The sequence below is a fragment of the Myotis daubentonii genome, chromosome 8 (genome assembly GCF_963259705.1).
Source record: "Myotis daubentonii chromosome 8, mMyoDau2.1, whole genome shotgun sequence".
Classification (NCBI taxonomy): domain Eukaryota; kingdom Metazoa; phylum Chordata; class Mammalia; order Chiroptera; family Vespertilionidae; genus Myotis; species Myotis daubentonii.
Genome location: NC_081847.1, coordinates 39,441,304 through 39,460,586, shown reverse-complemented (window position 1 = coordinate 39,460,586; position 19,283 = coordinate 39,441,304). Strand labels below are relative to the sequence as shown.

Sequence of the window (19,283 nt, the reverse complement as noted above, 5' to 3'; positions counted from 1 at the left end):
TGCCCAGACAGTCCTGAGTCAGGAGTGGGCACAGGGTGGCTTTTGGTCAGAAGACGGAGAGAGAGTCTGGCTCCGAGAACTCATGGGGCCACGTGAGTTGGCTGTGGGCATGGGCTCTGGTCTCAGATTCTCTCTGATCCCCTCGGACCCTCCTAGGAACTGCCTAGGTGGGGTGAGGTGGGGAAGGGCCCCTCAGGATCCATTGGCTCCAACCTTAGTGGTGAAGGGGGCAGTATGTCTTCAGGACAAGTGGGGAAACTGAGGCTCTGGGCATTGGATGGCATATCTGAGTCTCCCTGTTTACCGGTGGCAACATGAAGGCCTGTTCCAGGAGGCGCTGCCCTAAGGACCCACCACCGGGGGACCCTTCACTCAGGGAGAAGCTGTGCATTTGAGACGGCACCCCGAGTGCAGGATTGGTAGCCAGGAACGGAGAACTGAGCCTGTTTTTGCCAAAGACGTGCTGTGTGACTTTGGAAAAATCTTTCCTCCTCTCTGAACCTCAGTTTGCTGCTCTGTACAATGGGGATTAGAATTCATGGTTGGAGAACCCCACCAGCTCAGACAATCTGAGGGATGGGTCACTGCTACCGGAGAAAGGGAAGCTTGAGGGAGGAGGAGGTGGCATGTCAGCTGGGCCCTGAAGGACGGGTGGCAGAGGCAAGAAGAAAGGGAGTGTTGTGAGCCAAGGCAATAAGAAGGGAAAGCCAGAGAGCGTTAAAAAAAAATGCACAACATTCATTGAGCATCTTAGCACCAGGCAGACACTGTCTCTAATCCACTCACTCCCATTCGACAGATGAGGAAAACGAGGCTCAGAAAGATGACAGGACTTGCCCAAGATTCACAGAACTGGGTTTTGAACCTACATCTGACCAGCAGTTGTGACCAAGACCCAGGGGTCCATCAGCCTCAGAATCTGGTCCGAATTATCAGGTGAAATTCAGCCGCCAGGCTCCACACTTCAGCATCCGCTTCCTAACTCTGACAAGGGCAGCCAGTTCCTCCCACCTCCCCTGAAAGTGGCAGCGCTCACTGGCGAGAGGTTCTTGCTCCCTCTCCTACCTCTGTGAGTGAAAACCTCCTATCGGCACCAGAAACTGGTAGGTGACCCGCCCTGATTCTATGATGATGATGCAATAACAAACTCTAATACATACAGAGTCCTTGGTTTGTGGCAGGCACTGAGCCGAACCCTTTATACCAGTGGTTCTCAACCTTCCTAATGCCGCGACCCTTTAATACAGTTCCTCATGTGGCGGTGACCCCCAATTTCATTGTTACAAATTGAACATAATTAAAGCATAGTGATTAATCACAAAAACAATATGTAATTATAGATCTGTTTTCTGATGGTCTTAGGCGACCCCTGTGAAAGGGTCGTTTGACCCCCAAAAGGGGTCGTGACCCACAGGTTGAGAACCTCTGCTTTACACTCATTTCTCATGTTCCCACCGCCATGCTAAGAAGCAGGTGTGATCACTATGATGCCCATTTCCAGGTGGGAAGACTGAGGCTCAGAGAGGTTAAGAGTTCTAGAGGGCTCTGGAGTGGAAGCCGATAATTTCTAGAACTTGCTCCTGCAGCTCCTCTTCCCGATCCCCCACCCCCATCTCCTCCCTCCAGCCACCCAGACCCCCAATCTCCACATTAGCATCCCTGCTGAGTTTAGGACATAAAATCCATGTCTCCTCTTTGACTTCCTCCTGTCCCTGAGCCCTCCTCCCTGCCAGGTAACTCCTCACAGCCAGCCCCTGGGGAGGCGGGTATAATTATAGATTTTTGAGGACACAATTGTGTTCTCCAGCCCCAGGGCCCCAGCAGGGCTGGGCTTGCTGGGAAGACAATTAAAACCACTGTCCGCAAATTAGGGTTCTGCAGGAAAAGGAGGCGGAGGAGGCTTGATTGTATGCTACATCTTCCTTTCTGCTTTTAATTGGGGGGAGGGGGGGTATTTAATACCGCCAGACCAGTTATCAGGGCATCACCTGCAGGAAAGAGCTTGTGGCCCTAGCGCAGCCCCTCAGTTTACCCGCCCTTCAAGAGCAGGGGCCTGACCTTCTTCCGAACCTTTCAGACCCTGGAATACCTAGGGCTTTGCCTTCAGGTCTGGGTTCAAATCCTGTTTCCTCTACCCTCTAGCTGTGTGACAGGACAAGCCTGTCTACCTCCCTGAGCCTCGGATGCTTTATCTCATCAAGTAGAGAATGAGGGTATGCAGGGGAGGATTACACAAGGCAACATATGCCTCATGCACACAGTAGGTGCTCAAGAAACAGCACTGCTTCCTCTCACCTTCTAGCTCAAAATTCTCTCCCAAGAAAGATTTTAAAGATGCCTCTTTGTAGTCTCGTTAGATTATGCGGTGGACACAACATCTGTATTTCATTCACACCCGGCCCCACGACTTCTCATCATCAGTCTTGTATCTCCTCTGCTTCCTCATTTCTCCCCCAAGCAACCAGTAGGCCCCCAAAAGGGGTTTGTCCGACAAAGGCAGTCCCAGCCCAGGCCCCAGCTCCCTCTGTCTCTGAGTTCAGATTCCCCATCCCAGACCCTCTGGTTCAGTCTCAAGTCTCCTTTCCCTCTGCACAGTCTTCCCTGCTGTTCCATTCTTCAAAGTTCTGGTTTGAGGCTGCTTCCTCCAGGAAGCCTGCAGGAATTAGACCCCAGCCCACCCATCAGTCTCTGCCAGAGTGAGAGCAGGGGGACTGGTGGTGGGGGCAGCACCTGGGCAGGGGAACCCAGGCGGAGCTGGAGCGTGAGAGAAGCAAAGGAAGAGAGCGGAGAGAACCAGTGTGGGTGGCCCTGCGGGCCCTTGGTTACCTCTCTGACCAGGCCCTCCTTGGTGTCCCCCGCGTCTCCGAGTCCCCCCCTCCCTGCCCCACTAGAATGCGTTAGAGGAAGATAATGAGTGTCTGTGTCTCCCCCAGCCTGAGAGCTTCCCCAGGACAGGGCCCCTGCATTGTCCAGCATGGAGCAGGCACGAGGAGGTGCTATTAGGCACTTGTTGAATAAGTAAAGAAATAGCCCGGCTGCATGGCTCAGTGGTTGAGCGTCGACCTCTGAACCAGGAGGTCGTGGTTCGATTCCTGGTCAGGGCACATGCCAGGTTGTAGGCTCAATCCACAGTGTGGGTCGTGCAGGAGGCTGCCGATCAATGATTCTCTCTCATCATTGATGTTTCTATCTCTCTCTCTCCCTTTCTCTCTGAAATAAATAATAAAAAAATATATTTTAAAAAGAAAGTGAGAAAGGTCAGACAGAAACCCAGAGAACTTAAGTTAGAGACTGTAAGAGAAAGAAAACAAAAAAGATAGACATCATTCATTCATTCATACAGTCGTTCATTCATGCAACGTTTATTGGGCACCTACTATTTGCCAGACTAGTTTTCCAGGAGACTGCACTCAGAAGAGGAGGGATGGGGACAGACACATGGGCACAGGCAGCCTGATCAGGCCCCAGCAGGACAGCCCCTCCTCAGCCTCCCTCCCTGTGGCCCTCACGACCATTGGTGCCCAAGCCGAGGGGGTGCCCAGCCAAACGGATCGGCAAGCTGGCAGCTCCCCCGAGGGCCCATGAAGTCGTCATGTGAAGTGCAACCAGGAATGCAATGGGAATGAACAAATGCCGGCCGTGCAGGAAGGGCCGTGGCTGCTTTGCTGGCAGCTCCCCACCCTGACCAACCTTGAGGTCCAGGACCAGCCCCATCAACCCTGTGGGTCATCCTTCTGAGCAGAGGCCCACAAGCCAGAAAGTTGATGTGTCTGATCCCACAAAACCCTCGCAGCAACCCGCCGAGCAGGGATCACTGTCCCTTTACTCCAGGAGGAGAAACGGAGGCTCAGAGAACCGGGGGCCAGCGTGGCCAGTCCCCTGGCCCCCGAGCCGGCGGAAGGAAACCCGCCTCTGTGCCAGACACGGTACACGGGACCCACTTCATCCTCCCAAGGACCTTAGGAGGTGGCTCTATTTTAAAAACGTGTTTTATTTCTTTTTTAAGAGAAAGAAAGGGAGAGGGAGGGGGAGAGAGACATCAATGTGAGAGGGAAACAGCGATCCATTGCCTCCTTCCCGCACCCCGAAGAGGATCTGAACCGAAACCTGGGTGTGTGGCCTGACCGGGAATGGAGCCGGCGGCCTTTTCAGAGCACACGAGACGACACTCAACCAACTGAGCCACACCGGCCAGGGCCAGTGGTTCCATTTATTGTCAGCCCCACTTCACAGGAGGACCAGGGCTCAGTGAGGATGTGTTGGTGCCTGACGTCACACAGCACGAAGGAACAAAGCCAGATTTCAACCCCAACGTGGACCACAACGCTTCCCAGCCAAAGCCTGAGTCCTCTCTAAGCTCCTGCTCCGCCTCAGCAGTAAAAAGTGTGACCCTGTGGGGGCCGTTTCCAGAGAGCCTGCCTGCTCTGTGCCCAGCGCAGCTGGGTGCTGGGGCTGGAAGCGTGTGTGTGTGTGGCCACCTTAACTCCCGGTGGGAGGCAGGGTAGGGGGAAAGGGCCACAGAGGGAGTGTTCGGTGACACCCCGCTCACCGTGAACCTCACTGCACCCCTGAAATCAGGAGATGGAACTGTCCATTAGAGAAGGACCTAGATAAGCAGATGGAAACCCCCCAAGGACTGAGAAGGCGGGCCGCCCCTCCTCCCCAGGGATGGGTGCAGAGTGACTGCCCTGGGATGGGCCAGGGGAGGCACTGAGCGTTCTCTTTGTTCCCTCCTGGGCCCTGGCAGGCTGCCTGCAGCAAGAGGAATCGAGGTTGTGAGTCGATGAAAGGTTGTTTCATCTTGGAGTGGACAAATTTCCTCTTCTCCAGAGGTGGAGAGGGAGGTATCTTGCACAAAAGCTTACAGACTTGCCGTGCTGAGTGGAGACACGCTGGTCTCCGCATGCAGTAGAAGCTCGGGGAATGACCCCCCACTGGGCCAGGCTCCATGCTGCTGGGCTTCCAAAAGGCTCAGACCAGGCCCTGCCCCTCCAGGAGCCCACAGTCCACAGGAGACATACGCCAGGGACTGCTGTGTGGACAATAAATGTACAGTTGTCCAGGGTGTGCACTAGTCACATAGCTGTGCAAAGTGCAGTGCTCGGAGGGGCCACGGCCAGCCTATGTGTGCCTGGAGAGTCAGGGAGGGCTTCTCGGAGGAGGGGGCATGCTTGAACTTGAGTGGGGTTTGAACAGTCAGGGGGAGCTCAGAACAAGAAAGAACATACCAGAGAGAGGGCTTCCCAAGTTCAGCCTTTTGGGGGCCACCCTCACGGTCTCTGCAGAGTTCCTGTACCACCTGCACTGTCATTTACTTGATGTTTATTTTCAAAGCCTCTTTCCCTTTTTACTTGAAAAAATTCAGCTTAAAAGGAGACTTTTATTACTGCCATAAACAGAAAATCAGCATCATCTGCCATAAATAGAGGGTAAGTGTAAAAATAAACACGATGAAAACCAAACAGCGTTTGTAAATTCTAGCCAGGAAGGGTTGTTTATCGGAGTCTACAAGCCTCCATCTCCATTTCTCTCATTAACAAGGGAGACAGGCGAGAGTGAGGTGTCAAATTCAAAGCAGCACCGAGCAGAGACGTTCTTCTTGAGGAGAAGGGGTTTGGATGCAGGTCCTGCTGAAGGCGGACACCAGCGGGCAGCCACCTCCACCACCACCCGCCCCCCGCCCTGCCCCCCTCCCAACCCTCCACCACAGGCTCTGGCTCCCTCGGCCACTGGGAAGCCTTCCCAGCCACTCACCTACCACAGTCCTACCTGGTCTTCCCGTCTGGCTGATTCCCCACAGGGTTCCCGTGCCTTGCACGTGGCGAGGACTGGCACCTATGTTAGGAGCCGGAGGTCCGAATGTGCGCTCACAGGACGAAGGAACAAAGAAACGAATGGAGGACGCCCTATGGCACTTCCAGAGGCACCGACTTCCCTCCCCCGAAAGGGGAGAGAACATTATTTCGTCTTAAAACAAACATGAATATATTACGGAGCACAACACAGAATTTATGAATTTTAAATGGAATAGGAGACATCAAAGAAACGCTGGCCCTGGTGGGAGCTGTTTAGTCTTCTATGTGGGGGCGCAACCTCCCCGCCCGCCCCCACACACACACATCGGAGGCCTCCTGATCCACACAATCGGAGGTCTTGTTCATTTCTGCAGCCTGGGGGGTCCTCAGACCACGCTCTGTGCACAGGAGTGTGGATGTGTGGGCTTAAGGGGGAAGGGGCCCAGGAGGAAAGAGGGGGAACGGGGTGGATGGAGCCCAGGATTTACAGGTGAGGATGCAAGTCGCAGCTCACCCTGACTTGCTGTGTGGCTTTGTGTACACTGCTCCACTTCTCTGAGCTTTGGGCCCCACGTGTGTCAGGGCCTAAAGCAGCGGTTCTCAACCTGTGGGTCACGACCCCTTTGGCGGTCGAACGACCCTTTCACAGGGGTCGGCTAAGACCATCCTGCATATCAGATATTTACATGACGATTCATAACAGTAGCAACATTACAGTTATGAAGTAGCAACGAAAATAATTTTATGGTTGGGTCACAATATGAGGAACTGTATTTAAAGGGCCAGAAGGTTGAGAACCACTGGAAAGGCTTGAGGATTAGATGAACTAATACACGTGAAGAGCCTGTTTCAGGGTTTGGGACACAGTGGAGCCTCAGGTCAGGTGCACGACTCCCTGCTGAGATCTAGACACACACACACGGGCACATTCACGCAGGTGGGGCCCCTGCTCAGCCTAATAACCATTAAAATAGCTAACATTTTTGAGCACCTACTATGCACTAAGTACCTGGTAATGGTGTGTCTCAATTTCCTCATCTGTAAATGGGAATAATAATAGCTACCTCGAAGGGGTGTTGTAAGGATTAAATGTGTTAGGATTTATAAAGTGGACTGCCTGGCACAGAGTGTATGCTATGGAGTTGTTTCCTTATTTAATTAGTTTCAATTGAAGTGAAATACACATAACATAAAATTAACCATTTTAAAATAACAAATCAGTGGCATTTAGTGCATTCATAGTGTTGTGTAACCATCCCCTCCATCTTGTCCCAAAACATTTCACCACCACCACCGTCCCCATTAAGCGATCACTCCCCAACCCCTGGCAACCACCAGCCTGCCTCCTGTCTCTGTGGAGTTGCCTGTGCTGGATAGTTCACATAAATGAAATCATAAAGTCTATGGTCTTTTGGGATTGGCTTTTTTCACTTAGCATAATGTTTTTGAGGTTCATCCACATTGTAGCACATATCATATTCCATTCCTTTTTATAGAATTGTTTCTTAAACAAAATAAAATCTCTCATTGAATCCCCCCAAGAAACCTGGAAAGTAGCCACTGTCCTCATTCTTCTTACCGATGGGGAAACTGAGACACAGAGAGGGTGGGGACTTGCCAGGGTCCCCTGCCAGGCAGCCCTGACACAGCCAGGAGGGCTGTGCTGGCACTTGGGGCTGGGGGCAGGGTGCCTCCCAAGGCCACGGGCACATATGGAGGGAGACGGCAGTGGAACTGCAAATCTAGGAAGATTTGAGGAGAGTGAAAATATCCTGGCACTTGCAGGAGTGTGGGAGTTGAGCAGGTTTCCCCCGTGGAATTCCCGCCCCCGCTTCCCACACGCCTGAGCTGCAGGGAGGAAAAGGGTTTGGGAGGGAGCAAGGCAAGTGTGGGAATGTGCAGGGATCCGCGGTGGGGGGAGGCACACAGGCATCTCCCCTCATCCTCACCTGCACATCCTGCCAAGTCAGTGGGTGAGCCCATGCACCGATGGCTAGTGAGGCTCAGAGGGGTTGAGTGGGGCCAGGATTGGAGCCCATGAGCGTCTGGCCCCAAAGCCCAGGCATGTGCTCGTCCAGGCTGCCTGCCAGAGGCAGAGAGGGGGTGAACAGAGGAAGAAAAGGAGGGTGCGGCAGCCACAGGGATAAGCAGGCGTCCCAGAACCCAGAAAGGAGCACCCCCCACCCCCGATCCACTGAGGAGAAAGGAAAGTGAGAGGTGTGGGGAGGCACCCTGGGTGAAGCCACGGGGGGCAGAGCAGAAGGGGAGAGGCAGGGGTGAGGGCACCAGAAAGTCAGGTGCAGAGACCAAGAGGTGGGGAGAACTGAGGCAGATCCCAGGGATGCTCCCGGAGGGCACCGGCAGAGAGCAGAGTGCCCATGCTGCCCTTCCCTGCCGAACCTGGCCTGGGTGGAGCCCAGCCCCCCACTTCCCAGCCCCTCCCCCTCCTGCCCGGGTGTGCTTGGGAAACCTCAAGGTTGCAGCAGTAAATATGTGGGCTCAGGCTGAGCCAGATTTGAACCCCAACTACACTTTCTCGTGGTGGGCCAAACTCTGAGCCTCAGTTTCCTCATCTGTAAAATGGGTGCTGTGGGGACTCAACAGGCTCATACATACCTGTGTCTGTCACAACAGCGGGCTCCGTGGGGCATTATCATGGTGGTGATGACCAGGCTGCTATTTATGCTGCCTCTCCCTGGGAAGTCTTTTTCCTGCTTCCCTGTCCCCAAAGCTCCCACCTCCCTTTCCTCATCTAGAAGACTAGCCTGGCCTTTTCAAACGCAAGGACTATTCTAGAATAGTTGAAGGGTTCCGCCCCTCCCCAAGGCCTTTGCACTTACTGTTTCCTTTGCCTGGGAGGGGATTTAACAGCAGCAGCGAAGCAGGGCGGGGCTTGGGCACCCAGCACCTCGCTGGAGTTCAGGGACCGCTCCTGGGTCTCTAGGGGCATAAAGAGACCAGCTGGTGCGTCTCAGAGCCCCTGCTCCCTCGGCCTCCTGTCAGCTGACAGCCAGCCTGCCCTCCCCCTCCCTCGCCTCTGCCTGCCTGGGACCATTAGTGCTGCTTCGTTTTGAGCGCTGTTTCCACGGCCATGCGCTCTGGCCGCCGGCCTCCATTAGAGACCCTTTCTCTGGCCGATGACAGCCAGCAAACAGCTCCCCTGTGAGCTGGCCGTAATTGCTGCCGCCTCCGAGGCTGGAAATAATTTTTTTAAAACCTCACAAAGCAAAACAGACACTCTGCCCCCTGCTCTTGCCTTCCCTGCCCTCAGCGGGGAACCAAGCCTGAGGGTTCTAAGAAAGGGGGGTCAATCGAGACCCCCACCTCCAAGAGACACCCTTAACATGCCAGGCTGGGAGAAAACTAAGTTTGGGCTTTGCCCCCTTGCTCTGAACTGGCCCGCTGCAAATCTCTAGGCCTCAGTTTCCCCTCTGCAAGATGGGTACGTTGATGGATGCCTGGGGTGCCCCAAGGGGTGGTCAGGATGGGCTCTGACAGGAGGTCATGGGCCTCTCTGAGGAGCTACATGAAGCATGAAGGAGAGAGTTAGAAGGCAGGAGAGGTCAGAAAAGAGGCTGCCAGGGGAGGAACATGCTCGGGAAATGGCCCTGAGGAGGAAGGAGCTGGGTGTGCTCAAGCCCTAGGCAGAACCCCAGTGTACTTGTACACCCAGGCACGCACGCTACACACCCACGTTTCCATCATCCCCTGGACGCTGCGGCCAGCCCAGCATCCTGAGCCCACAGACTCAGCCCCTCCCGCAGGGAGCAGCTCCTCCTCCGCCAGCCGCTCGGCTCCAGTCCCTCGCCACTCCCCACTTCCCCGGCCACACCCACCCAAACACCAGCCACACCCTTCCCTCCCCACTGAGGAATCCTCCGAGACGTCCCCTGCCCTGGAGATCAAGACCAAGCACCGTGGTCTGCTTTGCCAGATACACACGATTCTGCAAATGGAGCCCCTGCCAGACCCAGGCAGTCAGGCCAGGCTCTCAGCCCTGGAGGTCCCTGGACACTGGCTGGGAAAGAGACCGCCTCCCTCAGGAAGTCTTCCCTGACTGCACCAGGACACAGCAACCGCTCTCACTGGAAACCTGCAGAGACCTCCTTAGGGATGACTCACCTTCCCTTGCATTTTTTGGGCTCTCATCTCTGGTTTTCTGTCCTCCACTGTCTCTCTCCAACACCCACCCCCTGAAGACACTCACTCACCAAGGGCTTGCTGGGGAAAGTGAATGAGGTTTCATTCCAGGGGCTGCCCCCCCCCACCCGCCCCCGGTCACATGAGAGGACTGTGGGGGAGGGGAAGGTTCCAGGTCCACGCCTGGCCCTGCTGCACACTTGCCCTGTGTCTTGGGGCCAGCCCTGGTTCCTCTCTCAGCCTCAGTTTCCCCCTTGGTGAAATGAAGGCTGCTTCTCCTAAGGACCACAGGTGGGCTTTGGCACCTCAACAAACCCTCGGCAAACAATGTGGTATTTTTTTCCGAGGAAAAGATCCAGTTTTCATCAGATTGTCAAGAGGACTGTGTTCTCCAAAATAGTTAGGAACCACTAGTCCACACGGGTTCCAGTGTCCCTTGTAGGTTCATCATTTGGTCGTTCATTCTTCTATTCACTTCATTCATTCAACTGACATTTCTTGAGTGCCTTGTCCGTGTGGAAGTCATTATGATATAGAGAATATATGTGTGTATAATCCGAGATGTCACCTGAAGAGAGGTGTGTGTGTGTGCACGTATGCGTGCGTGTGCGTGTGTGTGTGTGTGCAGAGAGGCAGAGAAAGGGAGGACAGAGGTGAGAAGAGGGAGGGAAATGGATACAGCAGACACCGAGAAAGGAACAAAGAAAGATGGAGAGAGATTGAAAGACAAAGATAGAGAGCAAAAGAGGAAGAGAAGAGAGAGAGAGAGAGAGAGAGAGAGAGAGAGAGAGAGAGAGAGAGAGAGAGAGAGACCAGAGAAAGATAGAGACAAACCATGGGAGAGGAAGATCCAGGGAACGAGGGACAGCAGAGCATTTGCCACAGATGGGCACTGTCAGCCCCCCTAATTGATAGCTCTGAGTGAGGCCCCCTCTCCCAGCTCCAGATGCTCCCAGAGCCTCTATGCTCTGTCCCAAGGGCAACAGCTTGCAGGGGGGCCGGGCAGGGAGGCTGGCATTGAAGCAAAGGCTACTGGGCAGAGGAAACCAGCCTGGCCAGGACGCTAAAGGACCACCCAGGGTCCTTCCCACCCAAACACACTCACTCCACACATTCGCTCAGACAGAAACGCCAGCCCCTCCTAGAATACCAGGCAGGTGCACCCAGGGTCACATGCATGCCCCCGGGTCCCACACTCCCCACCCACTGTGCTGGACTTAGATCTAGGAGCCCAGACTCTCGGACCCTTGCTCTTTCAGCCAGGCCCAGGCCCGGACTGTGTTGGATTGTGAACCCTGAGAGGACCCCGTGAAGCCAGAGTGCGCTCCGGAACAAAGCACCTGCCCGCACACCCACCTGCTTGGCAGCCAGGAGCGGACAGATGAGCGGCCGGCCGAGAGCTCCAGCTCTGCTGTCCCACAAGCTGGGCTCAAGCCTGGCTTTGCCATTCAACATCTGTGTGCCCTCAGGCAAGTGGCATCACCCCCGGAAGCCTCAGTGCCCTCCTCTGTAGAATGGGAGTGCCCTCCTCCTAGGGCCGATGGGGGTTACATGAGAGGGGGTGGGGAAGGGGTAGGCACAGAACATGCTGGATGAGCGCTGGCTGGTACTTCAGTTCACAGACCCCGGAGGGCCACTGAGAGCTGAGCACCAAGTGCTGGATGGAATTCCGCCACCGGCCCCATCCTCACCTGCTGATTGGAGGACAAAGGATGGGGCTTGGGCGAACTCAGCATGGTTCAGGTGGAGAAACTGAGGCCCAATGGAGGGGCAAGGACCTGCCAGCCACCCAGAGGTGGAGCAGGGGAGGGTGGATAAAAACCCAGGGCCCATTCCCCTGCCTCAACTCTAGCACTTCACCTCGGAGCTGAAGTGACGTCAAAGCAGTCACTGCGCCCACGCCTGAAGACAGGGGACAGCAAGGGCCCCACCCCTGCCACCTCCCTGTGTGAGGCCAGGCATCCTCCGCCACGTGTGCCTTCTCCCAGCACCATCACTGAACTGCTGTGTGGCAGACAGAGCTCTATTAAGCTCTCACTGTGTGCCGGCTTCTGCCCACTTCACCAGTTTTGGCTCCTTTGGGAAATAAAGCAGGAATCCCCTCTGTAACATCTCTAACTAATAACTGCTGGTGGGGTCCAGCATGCATGCACTCTGTGATGAGCAGTTCACTACTGAACACCCTCACTGCCGGGGGGCGAGTGCCCTTCTCCAGGTTGAGCTTCATCTCTGCTACTTGGCACAATTTATGCGTATATTTTTATAGGTTTAGTTGAGCAAGAAACGTGTCTGTCTCCTTCACTGATATGTCTCCAGTGGCTTACCGAGCCTGGTACATGGCAGGCGCTCAGTCAATATTTGTTGAAGGAATGAATGAATGATTAAACTTCCAATTCATGGCAGCAGCCCCTGGTCGACCAGTGGTTCCCAGTATGAGAAGTAAGGAGCATGAGGTGGGAGGGGTGGCCTGTGGGCCAGCACATCCCCAGTCCTGTCATTCCCACACATGACGTGCCTGTGTACCACCCCTTATGACCTTAATGTTTTCCTATAAACTAACCCACTATTTTTTAATATCCCCGTTACTGCCATTCTAAGCAATCATATCCGTGAAATCACAGCTTTGATGTGCTGGTTATATTTTTCTAATCTACATTAAAATAGATGCATAACTATTACAACAGAAGAGGTGTGTCTGGATTCTTCCTAAAATCATCTCTCCGGTAGGACCCGGTCTCGCAGAGGGTCCCTGGGGGCTTGAAGAAGGGTTCACAGAGAGGTGGATTTCTTCCCCTAGTGAGACCGCCACCCTTTTGCTGATGGGAGAGTCTCATCAGGGTCTGGGAGCGGAGGACACACCCTGAAACCCCATTTCCAGCCAGGCTGTAGCATCTCATGCACCCCAGGGGGCAGGGCCTGGGTCTGCCAACCGCAAGGTGAACCAGCCTTCCCCACCCCAGGATGTCTTTGCCATGGGCAGTAGGATGAGGAAGGGTTCCAAGCTTGTGATTCTTCTATGAAAAAACCTGGATTCCTTATGAAATTAAAATTACGTGTATTAACTTGGAATGAGCAAAAGTTTAGGAATTCTGACCACAGACCTCTGCCTTGTGCTTCTTGCCATCTGTTCACTCCCTGCCACCTCCCTGGGCTGGGCATTGTAGTGGGTGGCCCAGATTCTGGAATTCCCTTTGAGGCTCACCCTTGCCATAATCCCATCAATAACTACTTTGGTCCCTAAAGTTCAAAGTCATGGCCAAGCACCTGGAGGTGGGCTTGCTTCATGCCACCACCTTGCCCCTCTTTCCAAAACCCACCCTCATGTGGGCATTTACATCACTGTCACATCTCCTACCCCCTCCCCCCCATTTGATTTTCTCAGCCTCCAGGGCAGCTATAAGGTCACTGAGGCAGGGTTTGGGTCTAGGATTCCCACACCCAGTGCAGAACGTGGTCACGACGGTCCCTGGTCCTGCCACCTCTCCCTCCTCCTCTCTGGGGGCCTCAACAGCACTGTGAGCACGTACTCTGGAGCCACATTCCTGGGTTCAGATCCAGGCTCCTACACTTGCTACGTGCATGGCCCTGAGCAAGCCTTTCAACCTCCCCTCCAGGGAAAGCCCCCCCCCCTTTAGGTTTCTTCTGAGGATCAAATGAGATGAGGCCATTTAAGGCCCTCCCATGACACTCAAACATTTGCTTCCACTTATTTCTCCCCCTACTTGTACAGACTTGGATAAGGTGATTCCAAAAGTCAAATACCTCCCAGGAAATTTCGGGGAAATGCTCTCTTGCCCATGGCCTCGGTCTTCCCCTCTGTGAAAGGGGTTGAGGAAGATGGTTCAAGGGGCCTTGCTGACTGGGTCTGAGCCTTGGTGATTCATTCCAAGTGCTCCATCTCCTGCCCTGGCAGCTGGTGGGTTGGAAGGGATCACTCTCAACCCTGACCTTGTCCCTTTGTGGGAGATTTCCCCAACACCCCTGCTGTCACCATGGTGATGAGCTGAATTCCCCATCCTGCTGGCCGCCCGCAGTTCCCCTTGCTTGGGGAAAGGCCGCAGGAGCCGCTGATAGGCAAGGTGTCAAAGCCAATTGGTGTGAAGGACTTGGGGAAAACCGCTTGTGAGGGCCAATTCCCCACAGGACGCCAGGAAACCCTCAGCCCAAGGCAGAGTGTTTACAGGCGTAATTGATAGAATAATCACTAACACCCAAGACAACGGCGGACACATTTTTAACATCATAACCTTCGGAAGACAGTATTCAATTTTCTCCATCTCCCAGCCACCAAACTAGCCAGCTTATTGACGGTGAGATACCAACAGTTCTCGAGGAACACGAGAAAGCCAGTCATTTTTCAGTACACAGGCTGTTTGCCAAATGGCCCAATGGCTTCCACCCCTCCCCCAGCGCCCCACTACTCCCTCCTGGCAACAGAGAGAACCTCAGGACAGTGAATCACTCAATGGACAAAGTGCCCGGCCAAGTCAGGATCTTTGTCTGCATTGGGGTGCATTAATAATTGAAGGTGCTGGCCTAGGTGTGTGTGTGTGTGTGTGTGTGTGTGTGTGTGTGTGTGTGTGGCAGGGCGGGGTGGAAGGATGGATGTTTGTTGCAGTATAAGGCTCCCTGGGGCTCCTCTCAGGGTCCACATACCTACTCCAGCCTGGACCTCTGCCTCTCTTGCAAAACCAGACCAAACCAGCAGCTCCTGGCAGCTGGCAATTTCCTGCCCCTATGTGTGAATACTTAAGGCAATGGCTCCCAAACTCCAGGCTGCAGGAGAATCATCTGGGACGTTTATTAAAATGCAGGTTCCAGGGTTCCATAAACGATCATTTTGGCCAATGGGTCTGGGGAAACCCTGGATCTGCATTTAATAAACTCTCTTTATTCCAAGGCAGGGGGCCTGCAAAGATCCTCACAAAGACCCCCTCTGGACCCCTCCCTTGGGCAAGTTCTGGATTGTTACTGGAGGAGTCCAGCCCAGCTGACTTTGTCTAACTTGCCCGTAGCCTCAGCAAGGTCCTGCCATCTTTCTGAGCAGCTGGTTCCTCTTGGTGGAGCCCACTGCCTTACGAGTCCTCTAGGGAGCTGGAAGCAGGTGTGCTTGGTAGGAACTGTGCAGGGGAACAAGTCTTGTCACATGACCTGCCAAGCCCACCTCAAGGCTGTCCTGAAGCAGGCAGGCCCAGAACTGCCAGGCACACCTTTATTCTAGATGCAGCCCTCCAGCTCTCGGTACAGACTCAGCGACCTTGGGCAAGTCATTGGTCCTCTCTGAACCTCAAGATCCTCTTATGCCCAACACCAGCCTTCCGTGAATAATGTCAGCATTAGTGAGTTAACACTGGCAGGATGTGGCAGCACCTAGCATACAGTAGGTGTTTCATAAATGTTAGTTCCCTTTCCTCCCACCCCTACTGTGCTCACGGCAGTGATCTAACCCTCTTTGATAAGGAAAAATCAAGATAGCTGCTATTTACTGAGCAGACACTGACGGTACCACCCCAGCCTCCAAAGTCATGATGCCTCCCTAAAAGGCATAACCATTCATTCCCCAATTCATTCTTCATGCCTTTAGAAAGCTCTCTGTGAAGTGGGCTGAAGGGAGGTAACAAGGAGATGGGAATTGAGACAGATGTCCTTGAGGACCCATCTGACCACAGGCGCTCCCTGTGACAAGCCCTCGGTCGGGCAGGCAGAAGGCATTAGCTGGGCTGCCGGGCTCGGCTCAGATTGAGCTGGAGAGGTAAGCAGCCAGCAAGCAGTCGGAGTCAGTGGGCCTCTCCCCAGGAGCCCCTGCTTGCGGCCTCCGCCCCCACACCAGACATGGAGACACCTTCCTAACCCGGCCGCATTTCCTGAATCAGCTCAGGACATGCGGAGCCCAGGAATAATGAAACGATCAGGCTCCAATCTGCTAAACAGCAATTTCTGGGCTTTTTCAGCACACACAGCTTTTATCAAATTGGTATTCTCCTCCTGAACACAAATGGCTTATTAGACATGACCCACTTATTCACCGCGTCTCACTATCATTAATAACAGTTTCTTTTTGTGATTAAGTGAGTGGCTCCAAACCCTTCCTATGGTGGCGGGCGCCTGGCCCCGCAGGGGGGCAGCTGTGTGGGCTCCTTGGCAGCCACTACTTGGTGACTTTGAACCTTGCGATGCTGGGGAAAGGCAGCCTGGCCCCCGCAGAGTTGCCTGGCCTCCTCGTTTCTTGAGGGACAAAAGGAGCCCCGAAGGGGTGACTCACTTGCCCAGAGCCACATCGGCCCCTCCAGCCCCCTCCTCTGGGCCACGCAGCTGACCTTTCCAGGGTTCAGAGGGACATTACAGCTGGTGGACAGAGCTGTGCCCCTAAGCACACCTGGCACCAGCGGAAAGTGCCACACAAAGGACAAATCCTGCTTCCCTACAGAGGACCGCCTCCTGAACTCAGAAGTGAGAGTGGCACCCAGATCCTTGGGGTCTGGTGCTCCAGGGACAGGTGACCATCACCCTCAGAGCCCCAGTCCTCAGATCTCTCGGGACTGCAAACTCAGGAAAGCCCTTCCTTGGAAAACCCTCCCAGAGGAAGTTTCAACCTTGCCAAGGAAATGAGTGGAGCAAGGAGGGGAGCGGAAGGAGGAATTCCCAGGTTCCCTTGAATGGGAGGGAATCTGACAGGGAGATGGATGTCCTGGACAAAGCGCTGTCTTTTCCGGCAGACCCTGGGGCCAGTCCCAGCTCAGCCACTCATTCACTGTGTGACCTTGGGCAAGTCCCGTCTCCTCCCTGAGCCTTGGCTTCTCCATCTGTAATTGAGGATTAGAATAACCGTTCTCCTATTTACCACTGCTCCAAACAGATCGGTAGAAATTAGATGAGGGATGTGAAGGGTGCACAAATGACACACACAGCAGTCACTGTCAAACGTGCTAAGGCAGAGAGGGTGCAGGGAGTCAGAGCTGTCAAAAAGAGAGACCCCAAGAAGAGCTTGGGAAGCCCCCACACCCTCTGGAGAATCCCACTTATCCGTCACACCCCAGTCCAGCCAAAGCGTCTCTCATCATCTACCCCCACCCCCACGCCCCCACCCGTCCCAGAGCTTACTCTTTCCCATAAGAATAAATCACCCAGTTCGCTGCCTTTTGTGCAAACCTCCCCCAGCCCTGGGCATACAGTGCCCAACACTGGTGCCGCAGCTTCCCCCGCCAGATTGGGGGCCTCTGCAAGGAAGGAGTGGATGGAGGAAGGGTCTCCATTTTACCTGCGTCCTGGTCTCCCCCCCCCCCACACACACATACAACAGCCTGGCTCACAGGGGACAGGGGCCCCCACAGCTGCCGCCTTATATGATCTAACTCTGCTGCCAACTTGGATTCCTCTGGGGCTAGGAAGAGCTCTGACACTTAGGCAACTAGTGCTGGGAATGTTTGCTCCCCAGCTCCCACGGCTGGAGTTGAGATTTCCCACATTTCAGTCCTCGGAAGCAGAGGATAATGGTGAGTCGTGGTACCCTACAGAGGTATGGCAGGGGCTTCCTGCCCACCCCCAGAGGCAGACAAAAACATCTGGTATCCTTTTCCCTCTTCTATGCCTTTGGCTGGAAGCAGCGATCCCAACTATTCCAGTGTCTTCGAGGGGCTCCCACCAAGCCTCTGTCCCTGGGATGCACCCACCCCACAGGGGCAGATGCAGCCCAGGCTCCCAGCGCTCTGGAGGCAGAGTCTCACACCCCCCACATTTCCCAGGGCATAAGGGACAAGTGCAGAGAGGGAGGGGACAAGGGTAGCTGTGGGGTTAAACCCACAAAGGGGAAAGGCAGATGGGCAGGGAGAGATGGGTGAGCAAAGTGTGTTCACAAGTGTGTATGTGTATTTGCCAGTATGTCTGCGGGCGGGCAGGCAAGAGTTGTGCAGAGTGTGTGAGCCCGAATGCCAGCTGGCAGGGTGTGAGCCCAGCAGCACAGTGTCTGATGGGTGTGTGTGTGTGTGTGTGTGTGTGTGGTGGGCATAAGTGTGAGTGCTTATGAGTGAGGAGGGGAACTGAGAAGGTGTGTGGAGATGTGTGAGGGTAGGTGTTGTGAGTGTGAGAAAGCAGTGAGTATGGCTCTTAGCGTGCCCGTGGCTGTGAATCGTGGAGATCGTGGAGGTGTGTGTATCAGCGAGAGTGGGTGTGAGCGGGGGGTGGGGGGGGGGGAGGAAGGGGCTCTCCGCAAGAGCCGGATCCCGGGTGCGCACGGGGTGGCCAGAGTGAGGGGTGGGGGGGGGGGAGGGGGGCAGGTCCGTGGACCCGGCAGAGGGCGCCTCGGGACTCCCGCCACGGGGAGTGCGGGTTCGAGCCTGGGGAGCGCCAAGTTGGAGCGCGCAACCAGGGTGGGATTTGGTGGGGGAAGTCCGCGGGGGCGGCGACGAACTCACCGTGGCCGGAGACGTGGTTGTCCCAGGGCGCGTGGCCGGCGGGCCGCGTGGCGCCGCCGAGTTGCAGGAAAAGTGCCAGGTAGTGGAGGGCGCCCAGCGCCACCGCGAGCGGGGCTCCCATGGTGCGCGCTCGGGCCAGGGGCGCCGCCGCCTCACATCGGGGCTCAGGAGACCGCAGACCCTGCGCCCGCCGTCCCCTGCCGGATGCGGCCTGGCTGCCCGGCTGCAACCTCTGCCCCTTGCCCGCTGAACCCGGCCCGACCCGGCTCCAGCCCTCGCCGGGCTCCGGCCCAGCCCCAGCTGCTGGTAGCGAGCGCACGCCCAACCGGCCGCCTCCGACTGCGGGACTCTTCCCTTCCGCGGAAGGCCACTGTGCGCGGCTGGCCGCCGCACCCCCTCCTTCCCACTCCTCCCGCCCGCCCCGAGGAGGCGGTGGCGGAGGGATCTGCCGCTTGATTTATCATCAAAGTTTTGCCCAGGCTGGAATTTTTAAAGCGGTACCCTCAACTTCCCCGCCCGAGAGCACAGGTTGGGGGCGGGATGGGGTGGAGGAAGCCACCCCAGGAACCCGGTTCCCTCAAAACATAAAACCACTGGCTTCAGAAGCAGAAATACTATCCAGCGGGATAAGAAAGGAATCCAATCCACCTGCCGCCAGACCCAGCGCGCAGAGAGGGACTCCTCAACTTTGCTAGCAGGACGGTGCCGGGTCAGGGGGGCAGGTCGGGGTGGAGGTGACAGTGAGGAGGGTAGAAATCAGGGCTAGAGCCCAAGGGGCCTGGTTATAGTCCTGCCGCAGCCTTTGGAATCCTGTGTGATCATGTCCGGGTGTCCACCCTGTCTGAATCTCTTGGTCTTCATCTGAGACATGGAAATAATAGCTACCTCCAGAGGTCGTGGTGAGGATTTACGAAAACGTGTGTCTAAAGCACTTAGC

The 19,283-nt window shown here is 55.2% G+C and overlaps 1 protein-coding gene across 1 annotated transcript in view; it reads right to left on the bottom strand.

Moving 5' to 3' along the window:
* Positions 1–18,719, bottom strand: part of VSTM2L (V-set and transmembrane domain containing 2 like) — a 32,288-nt gene extending 13,569 nt beyond the window's left edge. The window contains exon 1 of the mRNA XM_059706118.1: positions 18,347–18,719. Coding sequence (XP_059562101.1) covers positions 18,347–18,467 — 121 coding nt within the window. The 5' untranslated portion in view covers positions 18,468–18,719. The remainder of the gene's footprint in view (positions 1–18,346) is intronic.
* Positions 18,720–19,283: the final 564 nt, after the last annotated feature.